We start from the raw sequence: 24,292 nt of genomic DNA on the forward strand, positions 1-24,292 counted from the left end.
AGCCATACGATGATGCATGAAGCAGCACCATCAACAGCAGGCTCAGTAGCGCTGACTTCCCATGATGCTCAACCAGTCACAGTGGTTGATCACCAACTTTTGGGGTCAAAGGACCTTCATGCTGCCAAGATTGCACCTTGTAACATCAGACCAACCACGTAACAGTGCTAAAATGTGCTGTTTTCGTCCACATCTTTTCTGACTTCTTCTTCTTCCCACTTGTCTTCGGAGCCAGCTGACCGGCTGCAGAGGTGTAGCCATCAACCACTGAGATTGGTTGAGTGGACTGCAAAGCATCATGGGAAGTGTTTGGGTCGCCGTAACTGAGTTTGTGATTGAGAGTGATGGGTCTCACCACCGGGGGCAGTATTAGCTCTCACAACCATCAACCTGGCACATGGGCCACGTAACCTTAGCACTGTGAAAACTAAAGATTAAATGTAATGTAAAAAATACTGCATATACGGTCAGCGCAGGCGTCACTCACCCCGATGCCCAGGAAGACGTTGACAGCGTTGGAGCCCGTCACGTTCCCGATGGAGGCGTCGGCGTACTGATCCTGGATGGCGGCTACTTTGCTGGCGAACGTGTCTGAGCAGAGAACAGAAGCACATGAGAGTCAGACTGCGGTTTCCCAGTCACCTGGCTCCACACTCGGCCTGCAGGGAAGCGTGTCATCGCAAATGAATGTGGAAGCGGAGGAAGCGAAAGTCACGTCTCTGTGTTACACCTCTGCTCATTTTTCTTCCAAACACCACATTAGCTGTGACTCATTTCCCCTCCTCGGGCTTCCATCACTCTCACCGTCAGACTGTTTTGCCGGATCAAGCCCTCAGTCAATTCCTGGAAGAGAAGCGAGCCATTGGACCGAGTATTGCAACAGGTCAAATGCCATTGTGCTGAACTGAAAACCCTGCTGGACAGGTGGTGCACTGCAGACAGTGTCAGGAAACAACAGTCACGTATGGATTTAGTTCGGCTCTTTCCTCTGACGTTCAGCATCTTTATCCATGTCTTTAACCCCCTGCCCCTCTCACCCTTCGCCCAGGGACGCAGGTTCGAGCCCCACCTTTCCCAGTGGCTGCAGATAAATTCCTGAGTCAGAGCTCAGCTTCAGCTCCTGCACCATAGAAGAGGATGATGGCTGTTGATGGTGTTTTCAATGGGAAATCCACACAGAAACATCATGATAACAAACCGCTGCTCGCGGCACCGAAGCTCCCGTGTACTGCCCGGACACCTGAGGGGACCGAGCGGGTCTGGGCTGCTGCGGATGAGTGAGTCAGTCAGTGAGTGAAACATCCCTCCTGTACTGCCGTGTTTCTCAGTCGACAGTCAATATTTACATTTTCTGACTGAAAACTACGGTAATATTTCTGACCGATTCCGGCAGAAGCCCAGCAGCAGCTGCGGCCTGACAGCAGCGGGAACACGGCGGCGAGAAAAGCTTTTGGGCGTTGGCGTTAGCTGATGCCATGCGACAGCTTTACACGTCAGCCACCAAGAAATGCAGGAGTCTGGGAGAAGAGGAGGAGACGCTTCATAAAATGAGTCTTATGTAATTAACAATTTAGCGCAACGTTAAATCCTGTTGTGCCGCAGCAGCCTGGAACCTTAAATTAGAAACCACCGTCTTTAATCCTCTTACTGTCGCTGGCTTAAAAGCAAAAGGCCGACTCGGTCCAAGATCGATCCTTCACCATCGCGATGGTCGGGGGAAACAGAAACCCGGCCTGGACACGGCTCAGCGAAGTCGACCCCCCGCAACATGAATCCTCTGCGTTGACTTCAGCCAAAAGACGGACGACAAAGCAGCTGCTTTCTTTCTCTCTTTGTGCTGGAGAGCGGCGCGACTGAAGCGCTGCCAGAGTTCAGCAGCTGCTTCTGGTGTGAGCTCAGAGAGCGACTGGGCCGCTCGCTGGTCCAGGGCTGGAGTGAGCCTATCACTGTGATAGGTTTCAGAGGAAAGACCGCTTGCCTCACACGGCCGACACGGATCATCTCACCCCAGTTCATGCCCTCCTTTACTGGACCACCGACCTCAGAAGAGGTCCTCCTGTGGAGGTATCATCCGCCACGGTTTTGGAGTGGGGCCGCACGTCCACATGGACTCGACTAGAGTTGACTAGAGTGCAAGAGAAAGCCCCACAGCAGTGAGCCAATCTTCATCCAGGCCAGGTGTCGCTACGTTCCCAGACTTTCTGGCCTGTAATACCACATTTGTCCACGAGGAGGAGCGGTGAGAAACTGGCACCACAGCTGAGGTCTGGACTGACTCTCTGTAGCAGTGGTGCCGATTGACTCCCTCATCTGTGTGATGACACCATCCAACAGTGGTCTGCTCTGATGCAGCGCCGCCGTCGTCCTCGTCTCTCGGGTGGACACAGCTGAAGTCACATGACTTCAGTCCCAGGAGAACGAGACTTCACGCGACAGCGCAGTTCAACAGAGAATGGAGTTCATCTGACACAGAGGGTCCCTCAGCAGCGGAGGAGAAGAGCGTCACACAAGTGAATCACTTCCTCCTGAGTAACCAGGGGTTGGAACGGTTCAGGTCAGAGGAAGCAAAAGTCGAGTGCCGTGATGAACCTCAGGACCTCTGAGAAGAAGCGACGGGCCCAGCTTCGAGGGCGTGCGGCAGAGCGTCGTCCTGCATCTGTGTGGACCGGACTTTGGCTTCGGCTGCTCCTCTCTTGTATCTGAGGGTGGAGAGATCTTCCATGCCAGTGAAGAACCAGGCCGAGTCTCCGTCCCAGGAGAGCCTCTGCCCTTTCCTCCCACCTGTCAATCACACCATCCTCCCCTGCCTCCCTCACTGAAAGCCCTCCTCAGGGAGACTCACTGAGCTAAACTCACTTCAGTTCTGTCACCTGCTGGCAGCCTGCAGCAACCGCGAGAGCCTTCTGCACCTCCGAGGCGCATCACAACCTGACGGGAGCAGAAACCTCAGTACCATGAAGGCCACGCCTGGTGCTGCTCTGAAGCTAAAACCCGCTCAGGCTGCATGGTCTGAGGTGGGCCACCCTCAGCCTCGCCCGGACCCGAGACCTTCCCCAGCAGAGAGGCCTGCTACCGCTACAGTTCTGAGCTCTTCTGAGTTCAACCCAAGTCTTCAGGATGAAGGAAACGCTCCACAGTGGCATCACTAAGGCTGTAGCTTCAGAACAGTCCGAGACGGAGCCGCACGGTCAGACAGAAGAACCCTCAGTTTAGGAAGGGACTTGTTCACTCATCTGACGTGCACGTCATGATGCCACCTGGCGGTGAATTCACTCTGACAGATGTTTATCTGATCCACTGGAGATGCTCTTCCTCATCCATCCAGCAATTATGACGGTGATGATGGTGATGATGGTGATGGTGATGGTGATGATGATGATGGTGATGGTGATGATGATGATGATGATGGTGATGATGGTGATAATGGTGATGATGATGGTGATGATGATGGTGATGGTGATGGTGATGATGATGATGATGGTGATGATGATGATGATGGTGATGATGATGATGATGATGGTGATGGTGGTGATGATGATGATGGTGATGATGATGATGATGATGATGATGACGATGATGATGGTGATGGTGACGACGATGACTAAACATCTTCCTCAGAGAGTGAACCTTCTACGATCCTGTATCAGACTCAGCTACATAGCAACACTCCAGCCTCCCTCGTCTCCTCCAGCAGGGGGCGCTTTTCAAACGGTGCTCACTCCAATCCTGTGACAGAAACCCGCCCACAGCCTGCAGTCACAGGTGTCCGCCCTCTGCTGGTGTGATCTAGCATCTACATCAGGCTCCACAGGAGCAGCAGGGCTTCCACAGTGAAGATGGCTCCTCAGCTCTCAGTGACCTGGCGCACAACAGGAGTCGGCCGAACCATCATGGGATTGTGGGAGTTTTCGTTCGCCGGGAGGGAACCATTTCCATTCTCAGAGGTCAGAGTTGAGAGCGCCACCTCGAGGCGTGACACACCTTCTGAGATACAGGGCGACTCCAGACTCCAGCCACACGTGTGGCTCCCGACTCAGACGGACCAAGTCATCTGATCCAGTAAAGTTTGGTGGAACGTGACTCAGTGAGCAGACGGCTCAAGAATGCGCCATCATTTCTCCACCAGAGCCTGACATCAGGACACGCTCGCTGTCGAGGTGCCACGCTGGCGCGAGCTGCGTCTTCAGTGGTCTCCACCACCCTCGGTGACCTTTGTGGGCCACACTCTGCTGAGTCATTAGGCAGTCACAGCCGCTTCCAAAGGTCAGAGGTGGCTTCCAGGAGTGAACTCAGTCTTTGCTCACATCACTGACCAATGCTGGTGGGCGAGGCGCCAGAAGCCTGTCCACGTCCGAGCCTCCTTCCTTTCTGCTGTCATGAGAGGAACTCCACTCTCGGCTCGCGACACCACCCAAGGAAGTGAAGGAAGCGCAGAGTCAGCGAAAGGAAAGTGCCAGAGTAGAGTGAAACCAAACCAGTTCCACCAACACCTGACGCTTGCTCCAAAAACGCAACAGGGTGAGTTTCATTAGCAGCACGCACCAAAGAACACTGTGCGCGTGGACTTGTTTATCCTGACTTGTGGGGGCCGTGTGCTGGTGCCCTCAGGTCCAAACCTCAATGTGAGGCTGATTCTAACGGGGCTCTGGTTTGGTTCAGAGTCCTGGTTCAGGTGAGCTGTGTGTTTAGGCTGGGGAAAGGGTGGAGGCCATGAGAGGTCCCCACAAGGACAGAGAGACAAACGTGCGCCTGTGTGTGTGTGTGTGTGTGTGTGACTGATAGAGAGAGAGACTCAGTTCACAAGCCAGGAGCCGTGTCTCTCTCCAAGCAACCCAGCGCTGTACTGTACTGCACCGCACTGTGCTGAACTCTACTGCACTATATTGTACTGTACTGCATTGTACTGTATTGTACTGTACTCTGCTGTGCTGTATTGTGCTGTAATGTGCTGCATTGTATTGTACTGTTCTGTACTGCACTGTACTGTGCTGTACTGCACTGTACTGCACTGTACTGTGCTGTACTGCACTGTACTGCACTGTACTGTGCTGTACTGCACTGTACTGTGCTGTACTGCGCTGTACTGCACTGTACTGCACTGTACTGTATTGTACTGCACTGTACTGTCCTGCTGGAAGTGGCTCAGTACCTCAGCATACTTTCAGGCTCAGAGCTGAGTTTTACAACCAGAACCTGCATCAAACCAACGAGTCAGCACGTGACAGGTCACTGGAAGCGCGTGAAGTGTTGAGTGTGATGAAGGGCAGCTTTTCCCTGAGTCACATGACACCAGCCGTGGAAGCAGCTTATCCTCAGCCTCCTCAGATCCACTCTTCACAGATTCTCCTCCGAGGTTTGTCTCTGTGAAGGATTTGTTTTCCAGCGCAGGAAGAGGGAGGCGGGGCAGAGGAAATGTCAGGAGCAAAGAGCCCGAGGGAGAAAATGGATTCACGCGCAGCTGAACTCCGGTTTGGGACCTCGGGGTCCCGCCAAGCTAAATGCCAGAGAGGATGTTTTTAAATTGGAAATGATGGAAATTCCGCAGCAGGAATTTCTATAACGACAGCAAAGAGGCAGGAGTCGATAGCAGGGCTGAAGGCTCGAGTGAGACGTCGCTGTTACCCTGAGACGAGCATCACTGAGATCTTCTGCTGCTCAGTTGTCATCTCAAGTTCAAAGAGAAAAGATCTGCCTGAATTCAGTCCAAAATATTTGGACAAGAGTTCAGGAGACTCCAGGTCAAACTCCAGGTGCCGGGGCCAAACATGGCCGCCAATCCACGATGTTCCTCACAAGAGTTTCAAATAAAAAAGTAGGTTGACAGTGGAACTGAATGCTGAATGTGTTTCCTGCTACACGCTGCTCATTACACACACACTCCCCCTCCGTGGTGTGAGGCTGCAGCTGGCCAACTGTCAAAACACTATTGGGCTCCATCACCTCTCCGTCAAACTTCCATCGACTTGAGCAGGTTTTCTCCCATGTTGAGCTGGTTTTCATTCAACTTCAAGTTGGCATCAAATATAACTGCAGATGTTTATAAGGGGGGCGGGTTTTGGCGCCACTCTGCGGTGTGGCATGTCCAGTTTGAAGGCGGAGCCTCAGAGAGGAGCGTCACAACTCACCTGGCACCGACGTCCCCAGCGCCACAAACACCACGGCGGTGACAGAGTCCTTCAGCCCCACGGTGCATCCGAAATGAGACGCCAGGTCGCCTGCAGCAGCGAGCGCAACGTCACATAAATATGCGGCAGCGTTGCCGTCCACGCCGTCACGGCGAGCACCCACCAATCACAGCGGTCAGCAGCCCGATCATGCAGATGGAGACCACGAAGCAGGCCCAGCCGTTCCAGTAGTCTGTGGGCGGCACGAAGGCGAAGAGGACCTTCCAGAAGACGGTGAGGAAGTGCATGACGTAGTCGAAACAGGACGGCAGCTTCTCTTCGCCGCACTCTTCGTCGTCGTCATCCTCACCTGCGGCGCAGAGAACGGCAGCGTCATTTAAGTGACATAATATTGAATTCAAAAAACCACAATAAGAAGGCGGAAACAATGCACGAGGAGGTTTGTTTGGACAGAGAAGTAGAGCTGTGGGTTGAAGCACTGTTGGTTGTTTTATTTTTAACACTCATTTTTCACGTCTGGTATTCTCCTGATATTTTCATGGAACAGAAAAATGGCTCTGCATTAGCATGTTTGTCCTCAGGAATGGACAGCGACTGAATGCACATCACCCACGCATCCGCTCACACACTTGTACCTCTGCCCTTGTGAGGACCTCCCATGGCATCACCCTTTCCCCAGCCTCTCCCCCTGAACACACGGCTCACCTGAACCAGGACTCTGAACCAAACTGGACCCAGTTAGAATCATCCAGTTAGCTTGGAGTTTCATCCTCAGACTGAGGCGCAACCTTGTGGGGTCCAGCTAAATGTCCCCCAGAAGTCATACGGTCCTCACAAGGACGGTGATTTTGTCCAGAATTGTGCCCCCAACAGTAGGATACAAGCCCCCCCCCACACACACACGCCTCGCACTTCACCACTCCCATCACCATTTTAGCGGTTTCTTCAAAACGTAGAAAACAGACTGAAGAGTCAACTATATAAGAGTCAGCTGTTGCATCCACAAGTATCATTAAAAAACAAACTCCCATTAAGACAGACAACAAGAACTGTCTGATATCAAAGTGAGAGAACAGTCTGAGCGAGCCGTTCAGACACGGCAGATTACGACTGGGTAATAACAATAATAAAGGCAGTCATAAAGGATGATGGTGATGGTGGTCACTGAGAGAATATAGTCATCAAAACAGGAGAGTCACAATCTTGAGTTCAGTATCAGAGTTGGAGTTGGAGGTGGAAGTTGAGATTTCGCCCCTTGAGAAATGAAGGAGCCGCGTGTTGTTACACCAGAACCAATCCATCTCCGGCTCATGAATTACACGTCCAAGTGAGGAGATAAAAGAGGAGAAACAGGAGGTGTAACGTCCAGAGCTGGGCGCAGCGGCCTCAGAGGAGCCGGGTCCGATAGTCACATGGACATGGATCCCACCTGACGCCCGACTAATCCACACGCCGATATGAACCTCAGCTCAGCTCAGGTGGCAGATCTTCATTGAAGCAGCCTGCTGTAATGAGGTCAAGCATTTGCCCTGGATTAATCCACCTCACAATGTTTAATTAAAAGTAAAGCTTCTTAGTTTTGGCGTCGGCTTTGGGAAGGGATCAGATCAGGCAGCAGAGTAAAGAGTCGGAGCGCGGCACACTCCTCCACGCGCCTCTGTCCCCGCCAGCCGACCTGTGATCGCTGAGTCAAGTCTTCCTCGCTGCCGTCTCCGTGGCGCTTTCATTTCCTGGCGCTCCAGGTGCTTCATTACCAGCGTGCCGGGGAATCGCCCGCCGGGGAAATCTTCTCGCAGACAGAGCCGTCAGTTGTGCTTCATAATAGATGCCACAGCAGCAGGAAGCCGGGCCAATATTGGAGCTCGGCGGCAACACCGGAGCGCCGGACTCGCCACTCGACCCCTGACTTCACAGAGCGGCTGGATCTTAATCTGAGCGAGCTGTCATCACGCCACCGGCACTGGCATTCAACTGACACGCCAAGAGCCCAAACTCTCCGCCTCCGTCGTAGTTTGACACAGTCCACTGACCTTCACCATCAGTTGACTGGTCAGCGGGTCCCTGAATTCACCAAAGAGATTGTTGGGTTGCCAACACAATATAAAGACATATTCATTTGAAATGCTCATAGATAGATGTGAAGACTTGAGAAGTAAGAAATACTGTTTTGGAAATATATTTTCATTTGCATTGCTCAACGTGTGATGTGAAAGGTACGTGTCCTTTGATGTGTCCTTTGAAGTGTGAAACGGCGCCACACTTGAGTTCCAAGTGCACCCAGGCACCCAGACACCTGAGTGTTGATTCCCAGGTGAGAAGGTGAACCATCCGTGGGATCAGTGAAACATAACACGGGTCACTTGCCTCTGACTCTGTGTTAGGTTTGACTGATGTGAGAGACTCAGGAGCGGGAGGAGCATCCACTGAGCCGACTCTCCACCGCGCTCACTGGGCTGAGGAGCAGAACATCTCTCTGCCAAGAGCCTGTCCCCGTGAGGAAGCCCCACATCAACAGAAGCTGCTCTCAGCTTTGTTGCGTCTGCCCCACACATGCAGTAGAGGATGGTGCACCAGCAGGGGGCAGTGTGCGCGGCCCTCAGAGCAGAACAAGGCATTCACTGCTCATTCACTGCTATTTTAATCGTAAACAAACCTAACTGGCGACTGTTTCTGTGTCCACCGTTAACCTGAAATGTTTCATTAACTTAGAATCTTTTAAGGAGTCAGGCATGCTTGAGCTGTATTTCCTGGCCCTCAATATGAACAACAAAGTCACTTTAACTCAAAACAACAACTGTATATGTAGCATTTACACTCCACTTTGCACCATTTTCCTTCCCTCCGTCGGTGGAGTGGCGGCCTCTCGCCACACTCGCGGCTCATGCTGACCACAGTGGGAGGAGCGGCCTGATCATGTGACTGATCTGGAGGAAGCACCAACAAGACTGAGCAGTTGGGCCGAGCAGATCCTGCATTTTTCATGGGCGCAACCTGCATTCTGAAGTCTGCGGCGGCTCATCCCTCGAATGAGCGTAAACATGTGGAAACATAGTAAAGGACGTGAAAGAGGCGGAGTATCCTGGCTGGCTGGTTCGTTTACATGACTTATTTATGGTGGCATGTCAACACTTCGTATCCCACACAACACTGAGAATGGAAGAGCCTTAAACGTGGATCTAACTGTCTAACTTGGGTGTCACCAGGGTGAAGGCCCTGCCTCCATCTGTGTGAGGTCCATGTCAGCAGCCTCGCCTCAGCAGCGCTGACCTCAAACTCCCTGCTATCCTGAGACACGTCACTGTCGAGGAGACGTGACTCCGCTTCTGTCCCGTCCACCCTCAGCCAGTCTGGCCTCCCGCCACGCTCCGCCAGCTACGGCCATCGCGCCGTCTTCCGCGTCCACTTCCTGCTGACGCAGCGCTCTGACAGAGCGGAATATTCTTTGTGTCTTGTGCTCATCGCTCCGTCTGTCACGCTCTGAGGACCACCGTGAGGCGCTGCTCCAGATACGTGTCAGCGCCGCGCTATAATGTAGCAGGTCATAAAAGACACTCGGCCTGAACATGAGTCATATTTCATCTGACACACACACACACACGTCCTCGTCTGCCCTACAGAGGTTCCAGTGGAGGTTATCTGTGGCGGCTCACTGAGCGTGCTCCGAAGGAGGCTTTGCCACGGTGATGTGGACAGTCGCCCGTCACTAAAGGAGCCGCGTGTGTGTGTGTGTGTGTAAACTTGTATGATTCTTGGAAACACGCCTTCTTGTGGGGACCTTTTGCTGGTTTGGGTTCCAGTCTGGTTCAGGTGAGTCTTGTGTTAGGGGGGGAGGCTGGGGAAAGGGTGATGGCCAGGAGAGGTCCTCACAAAACACATGAACATGACTGTGTGTCAGGACACATGCTGACATGCTGATGTCTGGTTCACAGCTCCACCTCAGCATCAACTGAAAACCACGATCTCACACCTGCTCCCTGCCTCACTTCAGAACTCACCTTCACACTCTCAGGTGAGTTCAAGGTTACCACACAGGCGTCTAACCTGCAGCCTTGATGTTGCAAGGCGAGAGCACTAACCACTGGACCACCGTGTGACTTCACCATTATCGTGTCATTATTGTGTCACGTCTATTTTCCCACCCCATTTTATGAATCTGATGACCCTGATTTTATTGTGATGATGAAAAACATATTCCAATAAATACATGGAATAAACGTCACGGCTTCACAGGATTTACCTACGGATCTTCCACCTTATACCATGAATCTGTAAATAAAGTGTTTGAAATGACAAAATCAAATGACAGATGTTGGGCCGATAATATCAGGGTGTGACTACACTGTCTCCTCCTTTTGAGCACTGTTTTAGGGACCCCATTGAAGCCCCTGGAGCGTCCCAGCCCTGCAGCAGCAGCCAGGCTCCAGTCGCCCTCCAGGCAACAGCCCAAACTCGCCGGCTGCCCACTCACGAGCCACGTCCGAGGTGGACCTGGCAAACATTCCCACTGAGCAGCGGGGGAGCTGAGACTTTCTAAAGTGCTCGTGAGCAGCCGCCTCAGTTGGCGTCACTGGATCAGGTTTCTGTCCAGGACATGTCGTCCAGCTCTGAGGTCAGATCTCTCTCCCACACTCAGCAGGACTCCACCAGACCAGCCCCCCACACCTCCTGGGTCCACGGTCAGGGAAGCAAGTGGAGGTCAGGGTCAGGAGCAATCCCTTCTTCCTGTCGGCAACGTTCCGCTCACTCATTTTCCCGACTCAAAACTGCGAGCACTTAGTCTCACTTCAACGTCTGGGCAGCTTTCATCCGCCCACACGCGCAGCTTTGACTGATTTGCCTGATTAGATCTTGTCTGAAGAGTGTGTGGGCTGGTGCCCGACTGGCCTGTCAGACGTCCGGCCAGTTCTCCCTCCTCCTCCTCCTCCTTCAAATTGATTCCAAAAGTTGGCCCCCGAAAGTCGTCATTTGCAGAGGCTGCCTGAGGTCACGGTGGTGCAGCGGCTCATGTGGCGTCACCTGTCGGCCCTTCCACCTGCTGCCACCTGCTCGTGGGGCCACACACCACATATTCAATACACTGCCTCTGGGGCCCAAACTTCCCCATTCACAGCCAATCGTCACAACGTGTGATTCTCTCACCTCATGCTTCATGTGTGGAACCTAAAATGAAGTGACATCAAGTAAAATCCAATAGAATTCAATCCAGCAGATGGAACACCGCCACACTTTCAGCGCCGGCTGACTGAAGCCAATGAGCTCGCCACACCAAGGCTGGCTGACACCTTACACCAGAGGCTGGGAACCTGTGGGATCTCGGGGCCCAGCCTTTCCAGAACAGATTCAAATATTGGGAATCAATTGGTAGTGTCACATGAATATGTGCTGAACTGCTACATACAATCTTCATAGTGAAGCCACGTGATCATCACCAAGACATGTGCCATTCAAACCTCAGAAGTCCTCACCAGATTTCACAATGAGAGAGGAATAAAATAAAATACACATGCCCAGCATGAATATGGGCAGGACAGTCTCCCAGCCAGGGGGCTGCACAGGAGCAGGCTGACATCCTCCAGTCCAGTGGTGTGGCCCCTGAAATCAACAAGTGATGAGCACTGAACCGTCTCACTCTCACGTCTCTGTCTGTCTGCAACTTCTCATTGTCAAGCGTCAGCAGCTTCACACGACGCACCCTCACTCTTTACTCTGCTTCCTTTGGTGTTTCGGCGCCGACGACAGGTGACCACACACACACACACACACATCAATAACTCAGTGAGGAGGAGGAGGAGGAGGCGCAGAACAATGAGGACCTGTGGTCATTTGAGGCCAGTGAAGTCATCAGTCTCTCTTGGCTCATCCTCCTCTGTCCAAACTATCTGTGAGGAGCCTCTGCGATGAGCCGTGTGAGCGGGACCGACGCCCCTCCAGTGGCCCGCCTGTCTGAGAATCTGCAGTCCTCACAACCAACACGCTGAAGGAAGCAGTTGACTTCACCGCTCGGCCCAGTCCTCCGCGTGTTGCCTTCGTCTCTCTCTTCCTCTGACACCTCATCCCTTTCTTCCGTTTCATCCAGTGAAGTTTCCTCCGTACTTCCACTTCTTTTCTTCCTCTTTTCGTGTCTGTTTTCTTTGTCCCCGGACACACTCACCTTCATGTCCCTGTTACTCACGCTCGACTTTCCTTCCTTTCTCTTCAGTTCTTACTGTAACCTCCTCTGCCCCCCGCCCTCCCTCCTCCCTTCCTTCCTTCTCATTCCAGCACCTCCTCTCTCCTCTTCCTGCCTCCCTGAGCTTCCATCCCCTGCTCATCACTTCTGTCTTCCTCCCTCGCATCATCCTCCTTTCCTTTCATCATGATGTCATTTCCCGTTCTTCTTTGGCGCTTGTCACTTCTGTCATTTCTTCCCTCCTTCACTTCCACTTGTTCCTTTCCGTCCAGTCCCGATTCGTCCTCTCCTTCACTCCCCATCCAGCCAGCAGTCCTTCCTTCTGAAAACAACTTTCTTCTGTGTGGCTGATATTTACAAACGCGAGCTCATTTCATTCTAAAATTAAACATCAAGTTGCTGAGCAACAAAAACGTGAAGTAAAATGTTCAAGTGAAGTGAAACCCCACAGGAGCAGGAGAACAGGACTCCTGCTGCACCTCGAGTGCAGAGGTGAGACTCAGTGAGCTGCTGTGTTTACTGGCATTAAATGCTATTGCTGCATCCCTCACACACGCACGCACACACACGCACACACACGCACACACACGCACACGCACGCACACACACGCACACACACGCACACACACGCACACGCACGCACACACACGCACACACACACACAGTTGAATTAGCGCAGTCGTGACTTGCTTGTTGGTGTAGGAGCTGGCACTTGGAGGGTCACACTAAGTCCCTCTTTGGTGTGAAGCTGCTGGTTGTCTCCAAAGGCGCGAGTGTAGCAGACGACCTTCTCGACCGCAGAATGTGAAATGGTCCGATTGCTACCCATTTCATGGAGGACGACACAAACACTAGCACTTTCTTCTGGCTTCAAATGAAAAAGTCAATTAAAGCTCAACAAACAATATTTGCCTCCACAGAGCTCCTCAGTCATTGGGCGACGGCAGCATTGATTCGTGGAAAAGTCTTCGATCACGACGATAACACGACGATGAGGAACTTTAGTCAACAGGGAGCCATGTTTACATGGCTCCCTGTTGACCCATGTTTGGACACGCCCACCTGCCGCCCAGCGCGGCGCCTATTGAGTCCTGGAGGATGGTGGCGCCACTGATGTGTGGCAGTGCTTTGTTTACAATCACTCTGAAGCAAAAACCGAATGTGCAGTGGAGGAACAGGCTGGTGACAAACGCAGCTACAAGCTAACAAAGCTGAAGCGGCACCAACAACAAGTGCTGTTCACTCAGCATTTGTTGATCCTATCGGTCGAGCACTCGCTGTGACGCAGAAACGCCCGTGTTATATACACAATGCTCAGGTGCACACCTGTATATTTGAAAGATATTCATATCGTAATAGTAGTCGTTGATGTACCTACATTATTGTTTGTACAGTGCAGTAACTGTTTTCATTACTTTGATCATTTCTTCGGTTTTCGTCATGTAAATCTAGAACATTATTGCTATTACTATAACAAGTGGACGTGACTAAGATGTGACTGAAGACTAAAGTGACACGGCTGCCCAAAACAACCCTGGTGACAGGCGAAAGAGGAGCGAGCAGCCAGGTGTCAGTCGTGAGGAGGTGCAGACAGAAAGCAGCCTCAGTTCACATGCGTTCAACACAGCACTAGGTCTCAGCTCAGTTCACTCAGATGACACAGATCCCATCTGAGTTGGGCAAAACCATCAGCTGAGAAACAGGATGGAGACGAGAGGTGGCGGAGGTCAGCCCTGTCCCAGTGCCTTTATAGTTTTAGGAGTTAGAGTGCGATCAAACAAGTGTCCAGCTCGTGGGAAACGCTCTTCTACATGAGTTGGTTCAAAAGAAAGACCCTGACTCTGCGGCAAACAAACACGGCGGCGCTGACATTTGCCAGGGCTTTAACGTCGCTAAATGAGCGGAGCTTTAATGCCACGCCGCAGCATCTGTTGCCACTTTCAGAAGGTGTTTTGGAGTTTGGCGATGATGAGCCCAGCTGAAGGTTAATCTTGCTTTGGAGGGAACCACGCTCCACATTTACCCAACATCGTCCTCGCCTGATCAAACCAAAGACCGGCCGGGACATTTGAACCAGCGGGGTCATGCTCTGACATTTCCAACGGAGAAATCCTCCCTGTCCTCAGTCAGGAGGAAGACACGTCTGGCATCTGATTTCTATCCGCCATGGAGCAGATAAGGACCCGGCCTTTCAGGGCTGCAGCCCAGGAGCCTGCTTCTCAGTGTGAGTGAGACAAGACTCAGTTGGAGCCTCAACAAGCTGTGTGGGGAACCGGCCTGGACACACGACGGAAAACTCTGCAGACGTGACCCGAGAAAAGGTTCTGTGAAAAACCAGCATCAAAGAAATGGCGGGTGTGGAAAGCACTGCATTAGACTTCATACCAGAAACTTGACTTTCAAGAGAATTTCAGGTGAAAAAGTAAGGAGGAGGAGGATGGAATGGTAATGGCGCTGGACTACTTGGCGTGACTTCAGCGAGGGAACGAGCCACGCAGGAGCCATTCCCCTCACGCCGAGCGCCACAGTGGCCATGATAATGGTCATTGATTTCAGATCAGCGCCCTGCACTTACAGCCACAACTGCCGTCGCCTCCTGGTGCTCAGAGGCCGCCGCACTCGTTGGTTCCTGCGCTGTGCTCTGGTGAGGCGAGGCGCTTCATCTGGCCTCTTCATGGTGACACCAGTCGTGTCGCACCATCTAATACTGCCCACCTCTCTCATCCACCCTGCCAAACAGACGGCCCTCCTCCTTTGGAGGCTCATTCTAAATGCACCCGCGGGGAAGCGGACGGTCAAACGTGTGCATTATCACACATCACAAACGTTGGAGGACAATAGTTAACGCGTTTTTGAGGTGTGAACTTTAACAGCCCTCTTCAACACACGTGTTCCAGAGGCCGCATGTTGACTCACTGGCCGAGGTCGGCCTTCAGTGTTTCACACACAGAAACGTTGGTCCTCACACGCTTCAGTACCTGATTCTACGCCGCACAGATGAAGGGAAGGAGCAGCCAGTGTGTCAGCACACTGTCGTGAAGTGTGTGAACGCAGGTGAGCTGGGAGCACAGCGGGAGGAACAAGAGGAGCAAAGGGAATCACGCTCAGCTAGCTTCCAGGAAGACGGAGCCCCGCCATCTGGAGCCGCTCTTCTGGAAAGACTGCAAAATCCTCAAATATTCAATTGCTTCTGTCTGAATAAAACATAATGAAGCTGTGAGAGCGGCAGAGAGTCGCACAACAAAAGCTGATTTCCTCTTTGAGTGCAAACTGCACTCGCTGCTCTTTGTTTAGCACACGGCGCACTGTCAGCCTCGACAAGCTAATCCCAGATAAGAGAGCGAAGACAAGCCTTTCCATTAACAGCCACGGCTCGCTCGCGAAGGACGGCTGACAGGCGGCGGCCTCACACACACACACACACACACACACGACGCCACGCTGTAAAGTTAAATCCAGGCAGCAGACTGGAAAGCCCTCGGAAGCGTGGCTCAAATCCGAGCCCAGGGCCGCAGATAGCCGCGGCTAGCTCTCTTACTCACGCGCAGGATGGATTTTCTGCCTCATTCCTGATATCATTTGCAGCCCCTTGTAAATATTATTTGTTGCTTGCATTGATTCTCCGGCGCAGAGAAGCAATCAAAAGCAATTTCAAGTTCTTGACAACTTTTAAGGGTTTTAATCGACTTTATGTTCCTGGGATTTTTCTGCGAGCAGATCTATAGCAGGGAGGCACAACTCTTTCACCAGGTCGTTACACCAGCCACCGCGGTTAGGTCCCTGGTGACGGACGACTGGGGGGGACCACGCCAGCAGCGTCAGGACTCACCTGGGAGACTCACTGGAAGAGAAGGTTTCCACCGAAAATAGCACCTGAATATAAGCCACGCCCACTCAATATAGGAAGAAAAAGGTTTTATCAGCCGCGCTGGACCATGATCCACAGGTGCAGCGGTGCAGTCTACGCTGTAGAACAGTGATGTCCATGTGACGAGGACAAGAAACACCACCTCTGGACAGGTTTCGGACTCCAGACTGGTGGTGAAAACAAGCAATGTTCTGAAGGTGCATCCAGATGTTGAGCCGTGTCGCATCAGACCAATGGAATCACAGGCGTTTCATCGACACATCACCCGTGTGCCTTCCTCCCCGCCACTTCTCCGCTTTAACGTCACTAAAACACCATTGGTGTGAAGCCACGTGGCGCCATGTTAGTTTGCCAAAATCCATATATCAGCTGCAGCATGGTTTAAGATGTAGGAGTGAAAAAAGTCGCATTTACATCGCAGATTGTCACTGAGGCATGAAAGAACGACTGAGCGGATATGGAAGCCTGTTGGCAGCACACGAGTGTGTGCACTCACATTCTGGCCCTGAGCTTCATGAGGTCATCACCTGACATGGGCTCCAACAGGTGACCTCATCACGCAGCTCAGCAAGACGTTTGCCGCCTGCCCAGACCACTGTGGGCGAGTCGCCTAAAATCGAAAGCACGTTTGCTCTTACTGAACCCTGCTTTTCTCAGCCACATAATCCTGCTTGACATGCGTGAGGGCTTCAGTCCAGGCACTTCTTTTGAAAACTCTTCCCAGAGAGCTGCTCCCTGCCTCACGGAGCATCATTTTTGTTTATTGCCGAACAAAATGGAAACTCAGTGGAGTGAAAAATGTTGTCATAACTATTGTGTCCTCCGCTGACACACACTCACACACCATCTGGTCAGTGCTCGACTCTCTCTTCCCTCTGCAGAGGCACACGCACGCGCACACACAGAGTCGGCAGCGAGGCTGAGGCGGGTCCCTGCTCAGTTCAAGGGCAAATACAACTGATACCAGAGGAGGTCCTACCTGCGCTGACGGTGATGGCCTCGATGAACTGGTCTCTCCAGCTGTTGGTCCCCACCAGCAGAGCCAGGTTGGTCTTCTTGATCAGCTTGTCCACGGTGTTCTGGTGACACACAGAGAGCGTGAGGGTGAAGGAGGAGGACGAGGAGAGCAGGTCACCTCACACGCTGGTCTGAGAAGGTCCTCGTGGATCTAACGCCCCCAGTTTCTGAGGCAGGTCTACAGACCAGACTTGCTCAACGTGCTGCAGGTGGCCCTCTGATTCAAGTTCAAGCAGCTCAAGTTTGAGGTGGAATTCCCTCTTCATTCCTTCTTGAATCCCCCAAGATCTATTGAATGACTGTGTTAAAACCAGGAACTGAAGATCAGCACACCATGTTTTGTCCATAGGAATATGAAGATTTCACTATTGTATCTGATAAGAAATGAGGCTCAAATGGCGACGGCACATTTGCACCTTCTCGTCCCCACTTAGCTCATTTTACATAAATATAGATGTGCTGAAATCTTGCCATCATAGTAGCTGTACTGCAGTACCAGTTGTTCTCTGATTCTCCATCCATCTTGGGAACTGAAGACACTTTTAAAGAGTGAAATGAAGCTGAAAGAAAAGACCAACTTCAACACAAAAAAGTAAAAACCAAAGAAATGAAGAGGGTCTGCACTGACAACTGAAGTCCATTGAGCAGTGGAACTATCTCCTGGTAAGAACGTGTTCCTCAGGAAATGTTGGACGCCAACAGGTGACAGCGCCTTCTACAGGACACACACGCACGCACACACACTGCTGGCTGTCTTTGTCTCAGAGTCAGCCCCGGATGGATCAGAGCTGGATTCTAGAACACGGTCCCACGCGGCTGAGAGATGACAGTTACCTTGAACTCGTAGGACTCCTCGATGATGACCTCCAGCTTGCTGTGCTCCCCCAGCATGGGCCGACCCATCTCGGCGATGCGCCTCTTTTCCTCCTCGTTCCCGGTCAGAGCCTCCTTCTCGTCGTCCTCCGGCTTCTCCTTCTCCTCTGCAGAGGGGACAGATTCAGAGCAGGTTAGTGGACCTTCTCCTCAGCTTCCCAGCCGGCACTAGAAAACAGGAAAGAAACAAGAGGGATGGACCAAGGCTTGGACCAATGACTGGTCATGTGAAGTCCAGCACCGACTGCTGCAGGAGGCTACTGAAGACAGAATGAATGACATTGAAATAACCAAGCAGAAGAAGAATGTTTTCTTCACCACATCAACCCTCTGGCGGGGAAACATCTGACACTGTGGAAATGAAAGACATGGGTGACAGAAATCCATCTGTGCTCCTTCGTTCTTCAGACTTAAATGACCTCACGTGCCGCCGTTATTAAACATGCGGAACCACTTCATCAGTTCCTCCTGAGACAGAAGAACAAGTGACCAATCGCAGCTGAGTGAGGCGGAAGGGAAATGGAGGCGAGTGTCAGGACCAACCGTCCGCCGCACGGCACAGGATCAGCCGGGTCACGGCACAATTATGAGGAGACAAGCGAGTCCACGCCGCCTGTGGGCGCAGTGATGGACCTCTCCCTCTCTCTCACACACACTTGTCGTTCTATCCTTGTGAGGACCTCCCATGGCATCACCCTTTCCCCAGCCTCTCCCCCTAAACACACAGCTCACCTGAACCAGGACTCTGGAGCAGACTGGAACCCACTTAGAATCACCCAGTCATTCTGAAGTCTTCTGCCTCAGACTGAGGCCTATCCTCGTGGGGTCCAGCCAAACATCCCCACAAAGTCATACGGTCCTCACACGTGCTTTGTCAAGACGGGGTCCCCACAAAGTAGGATAAACAAGCCCACACACACACACAAGGTCAAATCAAGGTCAAATCCGCATCCATCCAGCAGGTGTCTTTACTTTCTCAGTTCAGCAGGATGATGCTCCAACATCCAATCCACGTGGGAGCAGCTGAATGCTTGTCAATATTTGCCACACAACAAGGTTCCTGAAGTGAGCGGTGACTCCTCTGTAACACATCTCATCTGCTCCAGGAGCTAAGGACAGCCAGGGGAGCAACACGCGCCTGACGCTGCTTCCTGGGGCTCGCAGCCATTAACCAGCACTCGCTTCGTCTAAACAGCCACTTCAGTCTGGGCGGCGGACTCTTAATGGCTCCCAAAAGCTCCTCTGGGACCAGGCTCCACTCAGCAGGAGGTAGACACCTCCTGGTCCTGTTCAACCTGCTGTCATTGGACAGAACAGCTCCAAATGCCGTTGGAATCGCTTCTGCCATCTTGGACGGATGTGAGTGGTATGTGGTTTATGTGACGGATGAATGGACAGACAGATGGACGTCAGGCGGACGGACGGATAGACAAACAGACAGACAGATAGATAGATGTCAGACGGATGGACAAACACTCAGACAGACGGACGGATGGACGTCAGACAGATGGACAGACACACAGACAGACGGACGGATGGACGTCAGACAGATGGACAGACACACAGACAGACGGACGGACGGATGGATGTCAGACAGATGGACAGACACACAGACAGACGGACGGATGGACGTCAGACAGATGGACAGACACACAGACAGACGGACGGATGGATGTCAGACAGATGGACAGACAGACTGGATGGCAGACAGATGGACAGAGACACAGACAGACGGACGGATGGATGTCAGACAGATGGACAGAGTGGAGGGCAGACAGATGGACAGAGACACAGACAGACGGATGGATGGATGTCAGACAGATGGACAGACAGACTGGAGGGCAGACAGATGGACAGACACACAGACAGACAGAAGGACGGACAGACAGACAGACGGACAGGAAGATGGATGGATGGATGACGGACAGACAGATGGACAGACAGACTGGAGGGCGGACAGATGGACAGACATACAGACAGACGGACAGATGGATGTCAGACAGACGGACAGACACACAGACAGACAGACAGGTGATTACGTCGGGGTAATGTGCCGCGGCCTATTAACAGCCGTGTGTCCAAACACAGCCTCCGTCACTGAGCACTGTGCGGACGAGCTGCGTGGTACTGAGCTCCTCTTGTCACGACACGTAGGGCGCAGGCACACACACACACACACACACAGTGTGGGAACCAAGGGGACTCAAGGAAGGCCAGGATGAGAGGAGAGAGGACATCGCTGTCAGACAAAATCTGTCATGACCGTGTGTTATTTTTACTTGATTGTGAGTGTGTGCCTCGGCGTGTCCTGCTCTGCCTGTGTGTTTGGGACACGGGGTCGTCGTCTTCTGCGGGGCGTGTGTGTGCGTGTGTGTTTTTAGCTGCTTTGCCTCTCGGCGTCTGTTCCCCGTGATGGCCGAGGTTTTACCCACAGCTCTGCACTGCCATTTGCAGGAGGAAGCCAGAGAAGCTGCTGGACCTGAGGTCATCTCTGAGGTACCAGCACCCTGAGGAGATCAGAGGCATGAGGGCCCGGCCTCGGCCCTGGGCTCCTTCCCTGAGACGCCTGGAAGGATATCGGCTCAGGTCGAGATCACACGCTCCTTGGATGGACTCCTCTGCCACAAATAAAGGTCTGGGGCCTTTGTCCTGACGCCATGAGCAGAGACCTTCACTGGGCCTCAACTGCTGAACAATGACAACAGGTTTGCACCTTCATTATTTCACTTCTCCATCTTCCATCCAAGGTTGTCCGCTCTGACCGAAGAAAGAGGCTGGTTCCTGAGAGCGTGTCGCTTCATGTTGGCGCTTCTCTGCGCGAGGCTGTCGCCTCAGACATCTGAAGCGTCACATGACGCCCAGTCACTTCCAGGGTCGGCGTGACAGAAAGTATCAGACACATTGCTCTGCGCGTCACGGCAGACTTGCTGAGTACGCCACTGAGGTGCTGCGAGCTTAAATGTGACGCTCAGATGAGCCAGTCTGCGGACCAGAGTCAGCCTCTCTGTCGCACCCGGCGCCGGGACCACGGTGAGAGAAGGGAATGAGAGCCACCCGGTGGCTTCCTCACGCTCAGGTGGCACTGGAGCCTCTTCCAGAGCTGGGTCCCCTCGCAGTGGCTGCAGGGGCCCAGTGACTTCCACTGGATCTGGAGGCAAGAAGGCCTCTCTGTTGTAATGCAGCACCTCCACCAGTGGATGGCAGCACTACAGTAATGCAGTTCACATCCATGTGTCAACACTCTCTTCACCCCTGACTTCCAGCTGGAAATGGCTCCCACTCGACCTCTGTGGTGCCCTGGTGTCTGACCACAGTTTGTCGGTCAGTGAAAGACCAAAGTGTGTTTTATTTTGAAAGGCATCGATCCGCCTGAGCAGTGTGTGTGACAGAAGCCTGTCCTCAGAGGACCAGTGGAGCCGGGGCGTCCGGGAGGAGCTGGTGGACCAGGTGGGTCACGGAGCAGCACCCAAGTGCATCACCTGGTGTGAACGGGGGGGGGGGCTAATCCTCGCTGCCATGTGACGGCGAGTGACACGGAAAAGTGTCAATAATGATCTGATCATTAGCAAACATCCAGCTGTGCATCCGTCCCAACAGCTGCATATGGACAGATGTACACCCACTTCAGGGACGGTGTCAGTCCTGTAACGGCACGAAGGTGTGTGTGAGTCCTGGAGCTGATCTGCTGACGTGCAGCTGGAGTCTCTGACCCCATCATCAGATGTTCAGGCGCTGACAGCAGTTGTGCTCGCCACACGTGCACGTGGGAGCAGGCAGTTTCAGCAGATAAACCCTTGTTTCCACCTAACGTTTACACACAGCGAGTGAAGGTCACAGAGTGAAGCACCAACCAGCGCTAATGTCGCTAACCGCTTCTATTGGCAGTGAAATTTTGGGGGGAAATCGAGTCACAATGAGTCAAGTTGTTGACTTTGTTGCTGAAAGTTTGAGTCGTAGTCGATGCTGATGCTCACACAGTGACATGAGAAGCTTTACATCGAGTCCACATTTGACTCCCTCAGAAGTCAGAACCTCCACGAGTCATGGCACAGAGACAGGACTCGTTACAGGCTGAAACAGTGTCCACGTTTTCAGAGCTGTGCAGGTAGAAAAGTGTGAGGTTCCGCAGGTCGTAGAGCCGAGTGCGCCATCTAGAAAACAAGTCCACTGTTTCATGAAGCGTCATCAGCCCATCACTGGCCAATTTCTGCACCAGAGAGCCCTCTAGTGGACGCCATTCCAACTGTATCATAATGGGGATAGAACTCTCAGAAAAAATTCATTTTTTTTAAATACCTCTTTGAAATAATAAAAAAAGATTTCTTAGAACTAATTATGGAAAATAGACTGAGTTGAATAATCATTAGAACAGTCTGTGTACAGCATTTTAAGTGATAGCAATACACACTATTGAGGGATTCTTACACAGAAAAAATACTCATACTAGATTCAGGAAAGGATGAAGATAAATGAAATACAAATAAATAAATGCTGTACCCGTGAGTCAGTGAATTATTATAAATCACAGAGTTTGTCATAATAGTAATAATAATAGTTGTCCTTATTATTATTAACCATAGACACTTCAAGGTCAGGCCTGGAACCTCAGTCCCACCAGTGTCAAGCCTTAGTAAAGGACCAAGTCAGACGGTGGTTCTGGTCCAATCATGGGTCCACCTGTGCCAGAAGTTTGTCACATCCATCTTCCCCCTGCATCCCAGCGGCGAGCGGAGCCACACACAGGACTTTCAGAGTGAGAGCAATGAGAATTCCAGTCGCTCTCTAGATTGAATCAAGCCACGAGCCTTTGTAAATGTGTTGTCTGAATGAATGACTGTTGTGGTCGTGACAGAAAGCCATCTGGCATCAATATATGAAACAAGATGGAGACACCAGGCTGTGCACACCATGGCTGGTAGTGAGGGAAAGGCTCACGAGCAACATGTTTTAAGCATCATTATTAGGATTCTTTTAATGACTGAGGCTCAGCCCAGTGAATCACAGTGTTACCGTGGCAACAGTTACTGACTTCATGTCTGTTGACCTTTGGTCTTTGACTCAGATGCTTGTTTATCTGTTGTTGATGGAGCTACGTTGGTACAAACAGATGTTTACAGCTGTGTTTGTTACAAAGCAAGTTGTTAGTTGTCAGTCGTTGACCTTGTGTGTGGGGAGGGGGAGGCGGAGGGTTATGTTTGGGGGTGGGGTTTTGGATGCCCCGTTTCAAAATCCCAGCTAACAGCCTGGTTCCTGGTCATCAGATTCAGCACCAAGTGAAAACTGCAGGGAAATAAAAGTTGAGGTTGGTTCTCACACCTGTCCACTCCACCCCGCAGCGCCGCCATTCAGGGGCCTCCAGAAGGACGTAGAAGGAGGACTGCTTATTGTACTCCTCCCGGTCTAAGATCCTAAGGCTTATGGTCTTCCTGCGCGCACACACACACACACACACACACACAGACGTCGAGGGATGAGGTGAGTGCATGCACGGCAAACAACACAACAACAATGATGAAGTGGAGGAGTGGAGAGGCTCATGATCCGGACTGGATGATGACATGCCGACTCGGGGTCACCGTGGCCTCCTGACCTTTGTCATCGCTGCTCTCCACCAGCTGAGGCTCTCCGATCTCGATGTAGAAGGTTTTGTTCTTCTCGTACTCCTCGTCGTCAATGATTTTCACATTGATGGTTTTACTGAAGGAGAAGAGGAGGAGGAGGAGGAGGAGGAGGAAGAGAAGGAAGAGCAGTGAGGAGAGTGCAGCAGGAAACAGAAGAAAAAGCAGCAGAGCTCCCAAAACCTGCCAGTCACAGCTCATTACTGTCCAGTGCGGAGCAGAAAAACACTTCACATGTGATGTTGCCAAATGGCTTTAGTCCATTTATTTTTCATTTTTCAGCAGCAGACAATTTTATTCTTAAATGATATTTCAAGTTTGAATTATCGTTTTTTTTTTGAGTCTGTATTTCATATGCAACCAAGATGAGCTTTTAAATCCTCTGCATTCATCTTAAAACTGAATTAATGAAATTCAATGTTGAATTGACTCAACATTCCAATGGTTCTCAACGGCCGGCTCGGTCCCAGGAGTGGGTCGAGAAAGCGCATGTAGGGGTTTGTCAGTGTTTAAACAAACAAACAAACCGCTGCTCTTGAGTGCAACCATGAAACATTTTTTTTCGCTCCGAATTTGAACAGTGCATTTCGATTCGGGTCACATTTTATGGCCAGATCAGCTG

At 51.9% G+C, this 24,292-nt stretch overlaps 1 protein-coding gene across 3 annotated transcripts in view; it reads right to left on the reverse strand.

Moving 5' to 3' along the window:
• slc8a1b (solute carrier family 8 member 1b) overlaps positions 1-24,292 on the reverse strand; it is a 102,248-nt gene that overhangs the window by 6,805 nt on the left and 71,151 nt on the right. Inside the window, exons 5-10 of one of the 3 annotated variants that reach the window (XM_053874613.1) lie at positions 23,369-23,478; positions 18,014-18,159; positions 17,142-17,241; positions 6,289-6,474; positions 6,126-6,215; positions 488-591 (exon numbers count right to left, since the gene is read on the reverse strand). In XM_053874613.1, the coding sequence (XP_053730588.1) occupies positions 488-591; positions 6,126-6,215; positions 6,289-6,474; positions 17,142-17,241; positions 18,014-18,159; positions 23,369-23,478 (736 nt within the window). Of the gene's footprint in view, positions 1-487; positions 592-6,125; positions 6,216-6,288; positions 6,475-17,141; positions 17,242-18,013; positions 18,160-23,368; positions 23,479-23,642; positions 23,750-24,292 lie in introns of all 3 variants that reach the window. The other 2 variants (XM_053874614.1, XM_053874615.1) reach the window with 2 other exon arrangements.

The sequence above is a fragment of the Synchiropus splendidus genome, chromosome 9 (assembly GCF_027744825.2).
Source record: "Synchiropus splendidus isolate RoL2022-P1 chromosome 9, RoL_Sspl_1.0, whole genome shotgun sequence".
Classification (NCBI taxonomy): Eukaryota; Metazoa; Chordata; class Actinopteri; order Syngnathiformes; family Callionymidae; genus Synchiropus; species Synchiropus splendidus.